A 16,688-nucleotide genomic window follows, 5' to 3' on the forward strand; every position below is an offset into this window, starting at 1 on the left:
CTCAGAGTCGGGGGGCAGGGCACATGGCCCATTAAACCAAGTCAGGACCAGTGTCCCTGGCGCTGCAGGGCCGCGGAGGCCAGTGGAGGCAGAGGTGGGAGGCGCGGACCAGCGCTGAGGCCCAGGAGGACAGGTGAGCTTGCGGCTCCGTGAGCCCAGAGCCGTCCTCTCTGCCCTGGGAGGAGTGCGACAAGTTCCCGCCTCTGACACCGGGACACGGGGCCTCACAGCCAAGCCAACCCCACAGCAACGGCCCCATCGCTAGTGGGAGACCCAAGGGCCAGCAAGGGGCTCCTCCGGGAAGTGGCAGGAACCCAAAACAGACCGCCGGCAGAGGGAGCGGAAGCCTAGGACCCCCGAGACCCACTCTCCCACGGGTCCTCCCTGCCGTCCCCGTCTGACTGCCCAGAGAGACCAGGACAGGACAGAAGTGGACTGGCTCAGCCGCCCACCGTCGCTCGCTCGCACCCCGCCCCTCAGACGCCCCTCCGCGGCTATCAAGAGACTGGACACTGGACGCATCAAACAGGCAGAGCAGTGCCACGTTCCATACAAAACTGTAAACAAGAGTCTTTAAAATGACAGAGGCCTCCTTAGTCCCAAACTCTGAGCCAGAGGCCCCCACCCAGGGACCCCAGGGGACCAGACCTCCGCCCACTCTGTCCTCCCTTCCCACCCAGGCCCCCAGGAGGCGGCGGTGGGACCCTTCCCGCTCTGGCTCGGGCCGTACACAGCGGCGCCCACGCTGGGCGGACTGGCCGAGCAGGGGCTGAGGTCCGTGGTCCGAAGGATTCCTGAGATGAAGAAGCGGCCGGGGGGGCCCCCGGGGTTCGGGCACTCTCCGCACCTGGCCCCGTTGGGAGCCCGCCCCCACCCCATCCCATGCAAACCGCGCGCCTGCCGCCGCGCGTCTCAGCGCCCCGCGGCGGCCCCTGTCACGTGTCCAGGGCGTCTCGCGTGGGCGAGGGCCCGTGCGGGCGGCCCGGCTGGCCGTGCAGCGGCGCGTGCGGCGGCACCGAGTTGCGCTGGGGGGCTGGGGGCTGCAGCTCCAGAGCCAGCGCGGGCGGCGGGAAGTCGCGCACCTGGCGGCGGTACTCCAGGAAGGTGCAGGCCTTGGTGGCGAGCGCCACCACGTTCTTGCCCACGAAGATGGCCGAGACGCGGCTGTCGCGGAACAGAGCCATGTTGGCGGCGCGCGCCAGCACGGCCACCACGTTGACGGTGGCGAGGCTGAGCCCCGGGTAGAGCATCATCTTCTGCGGCGCGATGTGCTCGCCCTGCATGCTGACCTCGCTGAGCGCCACGCACGGCAGCACCAGCAGCAGCATGTAGCAGTAGAAGAAGGTGAGGCCCTCGGCCCACAGGGGCAGCCCGGTGCGCGGCGGCTCCCACAGGTTGGCCTGCATGTCCAACAGGTCCAGCAGGTCCAGCGCCACCCAGAAGAGGCGGCCGCGCAGGTCCTCGCGCTTGCGGAAGGTGCGCACGTACTCCATGCGGTCGAGCGCCACGAGCAGCAGGAAGAGGCCGGGCACGCACACCGACAGCAGCAGCGTCAGCGCCTTGCGCGCCACCGGGTCGGCCGCGCCGCGCCGCGCCGCCTTGTAGTTCTGGAAGATGAAGTAGAGCTTGATCTCCAGCACGAAGATGTAGAGGAACCAGAGAATCATGGCGTAGCCGCGCTTGGCCGTGCGCACCTCGGCGCCTACCCACACGGCCACGTAGCGCAGCACCAGCAGGAAGCACACGTCGCCCACCAGCACGACGATGCACACGCCGATCTTGCGCGGGCCCTGGCTCTGCTCCACCAGGTACGCGTCCATGACCGCCATGCTGCCCACGACCACCAGCGTGGTCAGGCACACGTGGCGCCGGTCCGGGGGCGGCAGCACCATGGTCGGCCGCCGGGGCCCCGACCTGGGCGCGCGCGGCCCCACGCTAGGCGGGACGAGGCCCTGCGGCGGCGGCGGCGGCGGCGGCGGCGGCGGCGGCGGCGGCGGCGGCGGCGGCGGCGGCGCTCAGCCCTCGGGCATGGCGCGGGGCCCGTCCAGCCGCCCCGAGGGCGCCGCTGCTCCCGGCTGGCGAGCTCAGAATCTGAGGAGATCAGAGCAGATAGAGTCAGGATGCGGAGGGGGCGGCCTCTGCCACCCCGGCGACGTGCTTCCCGCGAGGGGCGCTCTCCCCGCTCGGGGCCCCGGGCCTCGGCCGCACGCACGCGCCCGTGTGCGCACGGGGGGCCGCGAGCCAGAGCGGGGCCTCCAGGGGGCGCCGCAGCCCCACCTGAGACCCGAGACCTCGTTCCCGCCACCGCCGGGGAGGAAATGGAACGGAAGTGGCTTCTCCCCGCCGCGCGCGCGTCCCCGGGGACCCGGAGGTTTGTCCCTGCTGGGCCCACGCCGCCGTCCCTCCGGCTCTGGCGGCCTGCGCCGCAGGCCCAGGGTTCCGTCCCGTGGCCGTTCCCGCGGGAGCTCGGGCGTCCTCGCTCCCGGCGCCGCACTGGGCGGGAGGCGGGCCTGCGCTCTCCGCTCTGCGCGCTCAGGGAAGGCCGGAGGAGCCGGAGCTCTGGACAGGTTTCCTGATCCAGGACTGAGAGTCATCCAAGGCCTGCGGATTCCATCCCAAAAGCCTCTCCGTGCCTCCCAACCCCTGCCTCGCAGCCCCTGCATCTTCCCTCCCTGCCTGGGCAGACTCAGTCTCCCCTCCCGTCCACCGTTCACAGGGCGTGTGGACCAGTCTCTGCCCTGCTCCCACCGTGGCTCCCTACTGCCCTGGCTGCGTCTCCTGCCGTGTACATCCCCCCAGCCCCGGCGCCAGCTCGTCCACGCTGCCCTGCTCACCATGAAGGGGGGGGGGGGGCCCTGCCACTCCCTGCCCCCTGCCCTTGGGGGCAATCTCAGGAAGCCTGCCCTCCGCTAACGCCCACCTGGACCTGCTCTGGGTTCCATGGCCCCCTGCGCCCCTCTCACACCCCTGGCACTGGCTGTCATGGCTGTGCTGGCCAGAGTCCCGCCGCGGGCTGCGGGTCGCCACACCTGTGCCCGCTGACACCTGGGGGACGATGGAGGCCCTGCGCCCTCACCCACGCGAAAGTCACTTGCAGGCTCACTCCCAGCCAGGCTCCCCATCCCTCCTGCCCCTCCCACAGCACCCCTGGCCCCAGGGCTCTGTCTACTGCCCTGTCTAGACAAGGACATAAAATTTAATGTCACGTGTGACTGTGGAGCCAGTGCCCAGCCTGCCCCTGGTGATACCGCAGCCCCCACTGCCTGGGGAAGGAGGTCCCCTTCCAAGTCGGCACCTCCACCCCTGCCCTCACTGCAGTGCTGCCCCACCCAGCACCCACCTCCCAGGGGTCCCTGCCGCCACATCCAGGACCCCCAACCACTCTGAGCTCGGACGCGTCGAGTAGTAGGTGCTTCGGGAGGGTCATCGGCCTATTATGCCCCTGCCTCCACACTTTCATGAGCTCCTGCTCCCCACTCACACACCCACCCCGTGTCCACCCCCACTGGGTGGACACGCTTGACCCACGAAGCCCCCCTGCCACACACACACACACACACACACACACACACACACACACACCTGGGCCTCCTATGGCTGCAGCAGCGGCCTGGGAATTTCCTTCATCCCAGCCCTTGGCCAACTAGCCAAACAGCCGCTGCACCGCTAACCCCTTCCTCCCTACCCATACCACGGCTCACTCACTCATCAAACATGCGCGGAGGGCTGAGGGTGCCGGGACAGACCCCGTCACAGAGGGAGCCCCGGCCCCTGCCCCAGGCAGCCAGCGCCAGGGCCTGGCCACCCCTCCCCCACACCCTGCCGGGCCTCTCCCTGGGGACTGGCCCTGCGGCCCTGGCCGTCCCGGGCCCGGCCCGGTGCCTCCTGCACGCCCCACTGCCCGGACCTCACAGACTCCGGAGCCTCCGGGCCCTTCGCTGCCCGCCTCCTCCCCGGCGCCTCACACGCCCTCCCGCCCCTACCGTCCCTCAGTGCCCACATTGGTGGCAGGGGGAGAGAAAAGGGCCGCCCTCCCGCGGCCCCAGCCCGATCGGACAGAGGGCGGTGAAGGGGTTGGGCCGCTCCCCGCAGGCTGCGTCTCAGCTCCTCTGACCCCACCGCCCGCTCCCCCGCCAGGCCTCACCCCTGCAGCGCCGCCCCTGCATCCCGCCGCCCCTGCGGCCGGGGAGTCGGGGTTCACCGGGAGCCCCAGCCCGCGCACCCTGCCCGCGCGCCCTGCCCTCCCTTACCCGCCGCCGGCCAGATGCTGCGCCGCGCCGGGGTCGGCTCCGCGGAGCCTGTAGATGCGCGGGGCCGAGGCCGCGCTCTTCTGCGCTCAGCTGCGCCCGGAGCCCGCGCGCGCGCCCCGCCCCCGGCCTGAGGCCCCGCCCCGCGCTCCCAGCCGCCTGTGCCCGCCTGACGGCGATGGGGGTCCCCGCGCCCCCGCCCCCTCCGCAGCGCCGGTTGCCAGGGCGACGGCACTGCGCAGCAGCGGCCCCCGGGACCTGAGGCACTGGGCAGCCTGACGCCCCCAGGGTCCACGCGCAAGCCCGGGAAGTCTCCTCTCCACCGTCCTCACCCAACAGCCGGAGAATCGCCCCGCGGGCGCCTCAGTTCCGCTCACGTCCTGAAATTCCATGGCAGCCCGTACCCGGGCCGCCCACCAGGGTGACCCCGATCGCCTGCGACAGGCGGCCTGCGGGACCCTGTGCCTTACCCGCGGAGCTGGCCCCGACGTGGGGGCCGGGCTGCCCGCCGACTATCTGCAGGTGGCCCCCCGGGGACCTCGTTTGGGGACACGGCGCCGCGTCCCAGAGAAGCCCTGCATCCTGGGTTTCTCCAGCCTTCCCGGTTCTTATCTGAGGGCGGAGAGCAGGGCCACTGGGCAGCCCTCATCCTCTTCTCCAGCCACCCAGGGAGCATGCTAGGGTGTGGAGGCTCAGGCTTCCTTCCCCCCACCGGAGTCCCCACCCTGCCCTCACTGAGCACCGCCCCCAACATGCCAGCCATGCCCACCCCAGGATGGAGGAGGGGACCGCACCGGCTGCCTGCCTGCTGCCTCTGACAGGAGGAGACCAGGTCAGAGGGTGAAGGGACACCCCGGATCCCTCGCACCGGGTCGGCTTGCACCGAGGCCCCGCATGTGCCTGCTTCCACCCAGGTGGCCGGGTCTGTGCAGGCGATGGGATCCGCCGCCCTCCATCAGCACAGGGGGCCGGCCAGCGGTGCACCGGGGCCCGCAGGGAGTGAGGACAGCAGGCCGCCGCCCTGGGCCGTCCATAGAGGCACACGTGAGGTGCCGAGATGCTCTTGGGCTGGGCCCTCAGGATGGTTGACTGGGGGACACCAGCCCCCATAGCCACTCACACACTTGCCCTCACTGGGGGACACCAGCCCCCATAGCCACTCACACACTTGCCCTCACTGGGGGACACCAGCCCCCATAGCCACTCACACACTTGCCCTCACTGGGGGACACCAGCCCCCATAGCCACTCACACACTTGCCCTCACTGGGGGACACCAGCCCCCATAGCCACTCACACACTTGCCCTCACTGGGGGATACCAGCCCCCATAGCCACTCACACACTTGCTCTCACTGGGGGATACCAGCCCCCATAGCCACTCACACACTTGCTCTCACTGGAAGAAGTGTAGTCAGGACCCTAGAGCTGCCTCTGTGCCCAGGGAGGGGCCCCAGACCCAGGGATGGTTTACCTTCCCCAGGGAGGTCTCCAGGGACAAAGGGCCTGGGTAGCAAGGCCACTTCCTGCAGCATGGAGGGAGGCGGGGAGGAGGCCCAGGGAGCGCAGGTTCCGTCTGGCCAGCGGGCACCACCAGCAACCGCCTGGCACAACCACCCTAGCAGGCCCAGGAGGCAGAGGAGGGCCAGAAGCACCTCCAGGGCCCCCTGAGCCCACACCACAGCCCACACGGCCTGCTCCCTCCCTCCACCCTCCGCTCTCAGGGAGGGGCTGCCCCCCAGGCGACCCTGCCCATCTCCTCCCTCCCTCTGCCCTCCCCACCTCACCCAAGGGCTGCTGGGAAGGCCCAATCTTTAACCCCCGTCCTGCTTGCCTGAGTCAGTGCTCTAAACACCACAAACCTCATCGCCACCCCGGCACCCAGTTCTTGCCTCTCAATCCCCCTATTTGTGTGTCCACCCCGTTGGCGCCAGGCCCAGAGCCCTTGGGACGTGGGCTGGCTCCCTCTGGAGGATGTCATTAAATTAAGGGCCTGGAGATCTGGGATCATCCAGATAGATTATCAGGTGGGCCATTGTCATCACAAGTGTCCTATTGGGAGGGAGGCAGGGGTGCAAACACGCACTGAGGAGGGTGGCGTGTGGGATCGCCGAGGGGGTCTCTGTGTGAGGACCGCCCCCCAGGAGACCGTCCTTCTGGAGCGATGTGTGAGGAAGTGACTGGGTGAATTGTCAGGTCACCTGTAGTTTACCCTAAATGGTCCACAATACAATGTACATTTATTTCTACACGCACACTCACTTCAATAAAGAGAAACCAAATGTGGCAGGACAGTGAGAGTTGCCAAATCGAGACCAAGGATCTATATATATATATATATATATATATATATATATATATATATATATATACACATACACACACACATACATATACATATATATATATATATATATACACACACACACACACACACACACACATTTTTTTTGGGGGGGAGGCGCCACACGGCTTGTGGGATCTTAGTTCCCTGACCAGGGATTGAACCCAGGCCCTTGGCAGTGGGAGCGCAGAATCTTAACCACTGGATCGCCAGAGAAGTCCCTGTTGTCTTTTTCTTTTACGTCTCCTGGGTTCCATTTTGGGTGAGATGGGATAAACCCTGTCTCATTCGCTGAGTGCAGCTATAAAAAGAAGGTAATGCATGAGGTACTGAGGGCTGAGCAGTAACAGGCAGACTGGGGGGAGAACCAGAATGTGAAGCAGCACCAACCTGGTGGTGAGTTTCTGGATCTTCCCCCCATATCCCCAGGCTGGACTCTGCCTGGTCCAGAAGCCAGACATGGGGGCATGACAGGGACAGAGAGCTCCAGGAGGGGCCCCCTAATTCTGGCTCAGGGAGGGAAAGAAGAGAGACTGGGAGAAGAGAGATTGGGAGGGGGGGGTTCTGTTTGCTGCTTTGGGGCCCCTGGGCAATCCCACCTCCACCCAGGCTGCAGTCAAGGCATCGGGGCTCACAGGCACCTTTTTAGGGAGAAGACCCTCCTCTCCAGTCAGAGGAGACGTGGTCCCAGACGGTGGGACCCAGTTGCCTTGAGCGGACGGGGAGAGCCAGGCCCTTCTCTCTTTCTCAAGATGTAGGCACAGTCAGGGGGAATGTGCAGGAGGGTGGGGTGACTAAAGCCCCCAAGTTCTGCCAGAGGGCTGGAAAGGGGAGCCCCAGCGAGCCAGAAAGTAACGGAGACATGCCGGAGAAGGGGCTCCAGAAGGCAACCCATGAAGTTGTTCATGACTTCTGGGCTCAACCCCAAGCCGTGTGTGCCCGGGTCCGATCCTAATTGTCACCCTGAGTCCGAGAACTGAAATACAGGACAGAGCACTGCACAAGTCCCACGCTGGCCACTGGGCAGTGCCCACACAGGACGGATTCAAATAACACTGCAAAGGCTTTGAAAACAGAACTGACATTGAAACCACTACCCACAGAAGGCTATTTGGAATTTTCTGCCTGAACCCAACTGGGTTGATTGCATGCTAAAACAAAAATATCACCATTCTCAATAGGATTTAAACAAGACCAGATATTCATAACGTAACGTTTGAATGTGCAGAATACAATCCAAAATTACTCTACATATGAAGAGCCAGGAAAATCCAACCCACAAGGGAAAAGAAAATCCAATGCCATCACGTCACAAATATTCTCAACAAAATATTAGCAGATAGAAGCAAGCAACATAAAAAATAAAAACAAAGAAATACCACAACCAAAGGGAGGTTATCTCAGGAAAACAAGACTGGTTCAACATGCGAAAATAAATCAGTGTGATCCACCATATTAATAATCTAAAGAAGAAACCATGTGATCATATCAATTCATGCATAGAAAGCATTTGACAGAATTCAATGTCCATCCATGATAAATACTCTCAGCAAACTAGAAATAGGAGAAATTTTACTGAATTTAATAAAGGGTATCTAAAAAGAAAAAAAAAAGAGACAAAACAAAACTACAACTAACACGATAGTTAATAATGAAGGACTGGGTGTTTTGCCCTAAGATCAGAAACAAGGCAAAGATGTCCACTCTATCCATTACTATTCGCTATTGTACTGGCAGTCCTAGCCAATGCAATAAAATAAGAAAACCAAATAAATGACATAGCAGAATAGAAGGGAAGAAATAAGACTCTCTCTATTCGTAGATGGCATGAAAGTCTATGTAGAAAATCCCAAAAGTTCTACCAAAAAAAAAATCTGAGTACTAATAAGTGAGGTTAGCAAGGTTGCAGGATACAAGGTCAAAACAACTTCAATCCTGCTTCTACTGGAAGCAAACAACTGAAAACCAAAATTTTTAAAGCAATAATATTTACTTTAGCTCCCCCCAAAATTAAATACTTGGGTATAAATCTAACAAGACACATACAGGATTTATATGCGGAAGATGTCTGTTCAAATTCTTTACACATTTTTCCATTGCATTATGGTCCTTTTATTGTTGAGTTGTAGGAAGGAATTCTTTTTAGGTTTTGGATACAAGTCCCTTACCAGATATGTAATTTGAAAATATTTTCTCCAATTCTGTGGGGTGTCTTTTCAATTTTTTTGATGGTGTCCTCTGAAGCTTAAAAACTTCTGATGACATATGCCGCAACGAAGATCCCACGTACCGCAACCAAGACCCAGCGCAGCCAAAGTAAATAAATAAATAAATATTTAAAAAAAAAAACCTTTTGATGAAGTCCAGTTCATCTATCTCATCTTTTGTTGCTTGTGCTTTTGGTATCGTATCTAAGAAGGTTTTGCCTAACCCTAGTCATAAAGATTTTCCCCCATGTTTTCTTCTAAGAGTTTTATAGGTTTAGGTTTTACATTTAGGTCTATGATCCACTTTTAGTTAAATTTTATGTATGCTGTAAGAAAGGGATCTGTTATGGGTTAAATTATGGTGCCCCAAAAGATATGCTGAAGTCCCAGTACCTGTGAGTGGGATCTTATTTGGAAATAGTCTTTGCAGATGTAATCAACTTAAATTGAGGTCATATTGGAGTAGGGTGGGCCCTAAATCCAATGACTAGTGTCCTTATAAGGAAAGAGAGATTTGAAGACACAGACACATACACAGAGGAAAGACGATCATGTGATGACAGAGGCAGCTCTTGGAGTGACGCAGCTGCAAACCAAGGAATGCCAAGGATTGCTGGCCACCACCAGGAGCAGGAGCAAATTCTCACTCAGAGTACCCAGAAGGAACCACCCCCGCCAACACCGTGATCTCAGACTTCTAGCCTGCAGAACTGTGAGAGAACAAATTTCTATTATAAGCCATCCAGTTTGTGGTCATTTATTACAGCAGCCCTAGGAAACTAATACAGGATCCAGTTTAATTCTTTTGCATATAAAAATTTCATTCTTTTGCATATCCAGTTGTCCCAGTACCATTTGTTGAAAAGACTTCCCTTTCCCACTGAATTGTCTTAGCACCCTTTCAAAAATCAATTGACCATAAATGTAAGGGTTTATTTCTGGATTCTCAATTCTGTTCCATTGGTCTATACGTCTACTCTTATTACAGTACCACACTGTCTTTTCTTTTTTTATATTTATTTATTTATTTTGGCTGCGCCAGGTCTTAGTTGCGGCACACAGGATCTTTAGTTGCGGCATGCAAACTCTTAGTTGCGGCATGTGGGGTCTAGTTCCCTGACCAGGGATTGAACCCGGGCCCCCTGCATTGGGAGCGCAGAGTCTCAGTCACTGGACTACCAGGGAAGTCCCGCACACTGTCTTTTTTTTTTTCAAATAATAATTTTATACATAATTTTAGGAGGTATGAATGTGATAAAGAATGCTTCGGGTGGGGTGTGCTACTTTATTATTTTTTTTAATATAAATTTATTTATTTATTTTTGGCTGTGTTGGGTCTTCGTTGCTGTGCGCGGGCTTTCTCTAGTTGCGGCGAGCGGGGGCTACTCTTGGTTGCGGTGCGTGGGCTTCTCATTGCGGTGGCTTCTCTTGTTGCGGAGCACGGGCTCCAGGCACGCGGGCTTCAGTAGTTGTGGTACGTGGGCTCAGTAGTTGTGGCTCGTGGGCTCTAGAGCACAGGCTCAGTAGTTGTGGCACACGGGCTTAGCTGCTCTGTGGCATGTGAGATCTTCCTGGACCAGGGCTCGAACCCGTGTCCCCTGCATTGGCAGGCAGATTCTTTTTTTTTTTTTAACATCTTTATTGGAGTATAATTGCTTTACAATGGTGCGTTACTTTCTGCTTTATAACTGCACACTGTCTTGATCACTGTAGCTTGTAGTAAGTTTTGAAATTGAGAAGTGTGAATCCTCCAACTATGTTCTTCTTTTTTGAGATTGTTTTGGCTATTCTGTATCCCTTGCATTTCCATATGATTTTAGGATCAGTTCGTCACTTTTGAAAAAAGCCGTCTGAGGTTTTGATAGGGGCTGCATTGAATCTATAGATCAATTTGGTGATAAACATAAGATGTCTTTTCCATTTATTTAGACCTTCTTTAATTTCTTTCACCTGTGTTTTGTAGTATTCAGAGCACAAGTTTTACCCAACATTTGGTTAAATTTATTCCTAGTTTATTCTTTTTGATGCTGTTGTAAGTGAAATTGTTTTTCTTAACTTCATTTTTGGATTATTCACTGCTAGTGCATAGAAATACAATGGACTTTTGCATATTGATCTTGTATCCTGCAGCCTTGCTGAACTCATTTATTAGTCCTAATATTTTTTTGTGGATTCCTCAGGATTTTCTATATACAAGTTCTTGTCATCTGCAAATATAGTTCTACTTCTTCATTTCCAACCTGGATGCATTTTTTTTTTTTTTTTTTTACTTGCTTAATTGCCCTGGCTGGAACCTCCAAAATAATGTTGAATAGAAGAGACAACAGTAAACATCCTTGCCTTGTTCCTGATCTTGGGGGAAAGCTTTCAATATTTCACCATTAAGTATTACGTCAACTGTGGAGTTTGGGTAGATTCCTTTCATCAGGTTGAGGAAGTTCCTCTCTATTCCTTGTTTGTTGAATGTGACCAATTAGCTCTAACTAAGGTGTGAAGGTGATTCAACAGAGAAGGGATAGTACTTTCACTAAATTGGACATCCATATGCAAACAAAAACAAAAACCCTCAACCTAAACCTCAAATCCCATACAAAAATTAACTCAAAATGGATCATATACCTAAATGTAAAACTATAAAACTTTTAGAAGGTAATGTAAAAGGAAATCTTCATGACCTGGTGCTGGTCAAAAACAAACAAACAAACATGACACCAAAAGCACAATCCATAAACAATAAATTGATAAACTGGACTTCATCAAAATCAAAAACTTTTGCTCTGTAAAATTCAAGTTTCAAGGAACAGTTAATTCCTACCTTAACAAGTTTTTCCAGAAAATAGGTGGCAAAGGCTGTGATGAGGCCAATGTAATCTTGATTCCAAAACATAATAAGGAAAATATGAAGAAAAAAAAGAAGAAAATTATAGACCTGTTTCACTTCAAGCATAGATATGAATGTTCTAAATAAAATTTTAGCTAACCAAAACCAACTGTATATTTAAAAGTTATAGTATCATGATCAAATAGGACTTCTCACAGGAATGCAAGGATGGTCTGACTTGGGAAAGGGTGTTGATGTGTTAATATAATGTAATTCATTACAATAAAGTAAAGGAGAAAATCATATGATTGTCTTGATTAATAAAGACAAAGCACTTAATAGTGATGATTCTAAAAAAGCTCCTAGGAAAATAAGAGCGGAAGGAAACTTTCTAAAAGCTATAAAGAGTTGGGACTTCCCTGGTGGTCCAGTGGTAAAGAATCCACCTTACAATGCAGGGGACGTGGGTTCAATCCCTGGTCAGGGAACTAGGATCCCACGTGCCGGGAGGCAACTAAGCCTGCGCGTCACAACTACTGAGCTCGCGCGCCTCAACTAGAGCCCGCGTGCCACAAACTACAGAGCCCATGCGCCCTGGAGCCTGCGCACCACAACTAGAGAAGAGAGAAACCCACGCACGGCAACAAAGAGCCTGCACGCCACAACGAAAGACCCTGCATGCCGCAGCTAAGACCCAACAAGCCAAAAATAAAAATAAGATAAATAAATAATAAATAAATCTTTAAAAAAAAAAAGCTATAAAAAGTTATATACCAAAAGGGCACAGCAAGCACCGTACTTAATGGAGAACCTCAGCCACATGCCCCTGAAGACTGAGAATCAGGATCACCACCTCGGATTGGTAAGCGTTAGCAAGACGGCCAAAATGAAACTACCATCATCACAGTATCTTTCTACACCAGCAACAGTAGGCAATAAATCTCTTCATATAGAACCCCTACCGGTTCTGCTCCTGTGGTTGGACCCTGATGAAACACACGGTGATAAAAGCAGCGTAGTATTGGTACATGAACTGACCAGTGGAACAGAAGGGAGGTCAGGATGGACGGGAGCTGAATATGGAGAAGGCCCAGATCAACGAGGACAGGATACGTCTGTGTGTAGACGGTGTTGGAAACTGGCTCACCACATGGAAGAGACCTGGATTCCTGCCTGACGCCACACACAGAGGGGGACTCTGACGGAAGGAAATGTAGGAGAATATGATACAAGAGAGGGAAGCACGTCTTCAAATGTTAATTGTAAAAAGCAAGAGGCAAAAACATGATGAATTCAATTAAAACAAACTTTAAATTTTCTATTCAACAAAGGGAAACCACGAGCAAATTTTTAGACAGATGACTGAATGCAGAAGATATTTATAATATGTAAAACCAATGAAGGATTCATATCTCGAATTTTCAAGGAACTTCTGCAAAGCAATTTTTGAAAGTCAGCAGCCCCCAAACACCAACGATTAAAGGATGTGACCAGCCAGTTGCAGAAGAGGAAGGCCCCAAAACTAAGCAAGTGCATGAAAAGATGGTCAAATTCAATGATCAGACAAATGTCAAGTAAACTGGGAGACCACTTAATGCCTATTCAACTGGCAAACCTGCAGAAGCTAGGACATGCTGAGGGAGGGTCACAGGGACCGAGGATGTAGGAACTGGTGGGACCGTGGACTGGAACATCCAGCCGACCAACTGGAGAACTCACTGGTCTGCTCCAGGTGTGCACCCCAAAGCCCGGCTCCCACAGGTCCACCCAAGAGCAGGGGCTTTTGTGAGGCAGCCAGGGTGTCCACGTGTAGGAAATGGTAAATGTAGTGAATCTGGGACCTTATCCGCTGGGCAGAAGCAGTGAAGAGCTGTACACACAGCGTCGAGGATGGAGCTTTAAAAATACAATACAGGGAATTCCCTGGCGGTCCAGTGGTTAGGACTCCAGACTTTCACTCCTGAGGGCACGGGTTCAATCCCTGGTCAGGGAACTAAGATCCCACAAGCCACTCGACAAAAAAATATAAAGTAAAATAAACAAAATACAATAAAACATAATACAAAGTGGAAAGAAACAGAGTAGGGAAACACAAAGACTTGAGTTGATTAGGGCCACAGTTCCCAAACTGTGTGCTGAGGCACCCCAGGGTGCTACAGTGAATTCTCAGGGCCACTACAGGGTATTTTTCATTTTTGAGGGAAACACGGGATACAGAGCATGCCAGACACGTTGTGAATAATTCGACTGAACTCAGAGTTTCCATATTGGATCGCACTGCTTTCCTTTCTAAGATATCTCTTTGCAAAGCTGGTTAAACAGCAGTTGCTGAAATAAAAAAGCAAACACCAGGCAAAAATCCACATGGATCAGGTAATGCAGGTGGCAGTGTCCAATCTGATTAAGGTTTGAAAAGGTGTGTAGAGTCTTAACAGTTTCAGATATCCTATTAATAAGTAATCGTAGTTTCTAAGAATTAAGGTTTTTTTCAATTTATGTGTTGTTGGTTCGTTTGGGGTTTTGGGTTTGTTTTCTAAACTGCTACTAAGTTGTTAGTACCTAAATACTTATTAAGCTCTTTGGCCACAATACACGGAAGTGTTAGGTATTTCTTTGGACCAAGAGGTGCTGTGAAAAAAATTACTGAGCCATTGCAAGCGCCATGAGCTGAGAAAGTGCAGGAACAGTGAGTTAGGGCAATGCTAGCTGCCAAAACAATCAGACCCAAGAAACAACTTTAGGGGGAGCTAACAGTCACTGCTACCTTCCTCCCAAGGGAGACAAGCCAGGGTGCCCCATCTGGTCCCTGCCCCTGGCTCACCTCCCAGGGGCTCTGCGGGCTGCACGGCTGTCTCCATCAAGCCATGCCCGGCTCTTGATGACCCAGAGAGCCTCTAAAACTAAACTAAAGAGAGGAACGCCTGCACACCCACGTTCATCGTAGCGTTCTTCACAACAGCCAAGAGCTGCAAGCAACCCAAATGTCCACTGAAAGCTGAGGGGGGTAAGCCTATCGAGGTCTATCCATAAATGGAATATTACTCAGCCTTAAAAAGGCAGGAAATCCTGACGCCTGCTACAACATGGACGAACCTCGAGGACTTTACGCTGAGTGAAATAAGGCAGTCACAAAAGGACAGATCCTGTGTGAGTCCACTCATATGAGGTCCCTAGAAGGTCAGATTCACAGAAACAGAAAGGATGGTGGGGGCCCGGGGCTGGGGGAGGGGGAATTAGTGTTTAGTGGGGACAGAGTTTCTGTGCTGCAAGATGTAAGAAGTTCTGGAGATCTGTAGCACAACTGTGTAACTATCTTAACACTGTTGAACTGTACACTTAAAAATGGCTAAGATGGCAGAAAAAAGAATGAAATCATGCCATTTTCAGGAACATGGATGCAACTAGAGATCATCATACTAAGTGACGTAAGTCAGACAAAGAGAAATATTACACGATATCATTTATATGTGGAATCTAAAAAATAATACAGATGAATTTATTTACAAAACAGAAACAGACTCACAGACATAGGAAACAAACTTACGGTTACCAAAGGGGAAAGGGGGTGGGGAAGGATAAATTAGGAGTATGGGATTCATAGATACAGTCTACTGTACATAAAATAGATAACAAGGATTTTTTTTTTTTGCGTTTGACAAATTTATTTAACCATGAAATGACCACCCCAGTCTAGATAAAAGGCAACAAGGATTTACTGTATAGCACAGGGCACTATATTCAATACGTTGTAATAACCTATAATGGAAAAGAATCTGAAAAAAAAAAAAAAAATATATATATATATATATATATATATATATGTGAATCACTTTGCTGTATACCCAAAACTAACACAGTATTGTAAATCAACTGTATTTCAATTTTTAAAAAATGGTTAAGATGGCAAACTTAATGTTATGTGTTTTTTACCACAATTTTAAAAAATTGTCCCTAAAAGGGAAGGAAAAAACTTGGGAATTGTAAATAAAGATGGTAAGAAGAAAAACAACTTAAAAGAGGAGCCACCAGCTCACAAGCCCCACAGCCAAGAGAGCAACAGATCCCAGGCCCCAAATCTACCAGAGTCCACCAGGCCCCAGCCCAACACCCCTCACCCGCCTTCTCGCTGAACCCCAGAAGCTCTCCCGCCAGGGGCAGACGGGGCCTTTTGGAACGAAGACAGGACCTGGCCCTGAACGGTGCCCTGACCCCGCTCAGAAGAAACTCCGAAATCCTGACCTGGGGCACAAAAGCCTGCAGCCCCTGCCCCTCTGCGACCCCACCTCTGAGCTCATGTCCTACCCCCTCCCAGACTCCCCCCATGCAGCCCCCGCACAAGCACCCCATTTCCTTTGCCTGGACCACCCTCCTGGGTGGGCCACTCAGCACCCTCTCCTCCCCTCCTTTACCGTCTGGGCAGGCCTCCTCTGACCACCACCCTCTGTCACCTCGCGCCCTGACCCCGCACGGCCAGGGCCATCGCCCCCTGATGCATATTCGTTTATGGTGTTTGCTCTCCCCCAGACCCTGCCCCCAGCCCCGGGGCTGGCACACGTTGGGCACCTCGGGAATCCTGGCTGATGGATGAGAGGAGGAACAGCCCAGCTCGGCCAAGAAGGACAGAGAGGCCGGCGCCCAGCCGCTCTCAGCACCCAGGACCCAGTTGGGGGCCCCGGAGCTCCAGAGGCACGACTTCATGGCCACCAGCCACACCCACAGGCAAGGACACGGGTGCCGGGGCCTATGGACCAAGGTCGTCAACGGTGCCCCGCCAACAGGGATTGTCTCCTAAATGCCGCTGAGAGATGCTTCTGCCCACCCAAACCTGAACTTCAGCAGGCCCCGGGGAATACCCCTCAGGCTGCAGCTGGGCCCGGGGGGCCTCAGTCCTGACCAGCCAGCCACGCCCCCCAAGCCAAGGTCAAGCCAAGGTCGACCAATGCAGACAAGGACAAGGGAGAGGGAGGCCGGCAGGTGGGTAGTGGGGTAGGGCACCAAAAGGACCGTGAAGGTGGAGGTGACAGAACAAGAGCCCGAGCACAGGAGGCAGAGCCGTCTGGCCGTGGGAAGG

General features: G+C 53.8%; 1 protein-coding gene across 1 annotated transcript; it reads right to left on the minus strand.

Annotated features, from left to right (window-relative positions):
• Window positions 1–519: 519 nt before the first annotated feature.
• On the minus strand, window positions 520–1,951 carry TMEM121 (transmembrane protein 121). The gene has a single exon (XM_068545747.1). It carries the CDS (start codon window positions 1,890–1,892, stop codon window positions 936–938), a length of 957 nt encoding a protein of 318 aa, XP_068401848.1. The 5' UTR covers window positions 1,893–1,951; the 3' UTR covers window positions 520–935.
• Between the last annotated feature and the right edge of the window lie 14,737 nt (window positions 1,952–16,688).

The sequence above is a fragment of the Eschrichtius robustus genome, chromosome 1 (assembly GCF_028021215.1).
Source record: "Eschrichtius robustus isolate mEscRob2 chromosome 1, mEscRob2.pri, whole genome shotgun sequence".
Taxonomy (NCBI): domain Eukaryota; kingdom Metazoa; phylum Chordata; class Mammalia; order Artiodactyla; family Eschrichtiidae; genus Eschrichtius; species Eschrichtius robustus.

Coding starts and splice junctions, on each gene's coding strand:
- TMEM121 (XM_068545747.1), bottom strand. CDS start 1,892: ATGGTGCTGCCGCCCCCGGACCGGCGCCACGTGTGCCTGACCACGCTG.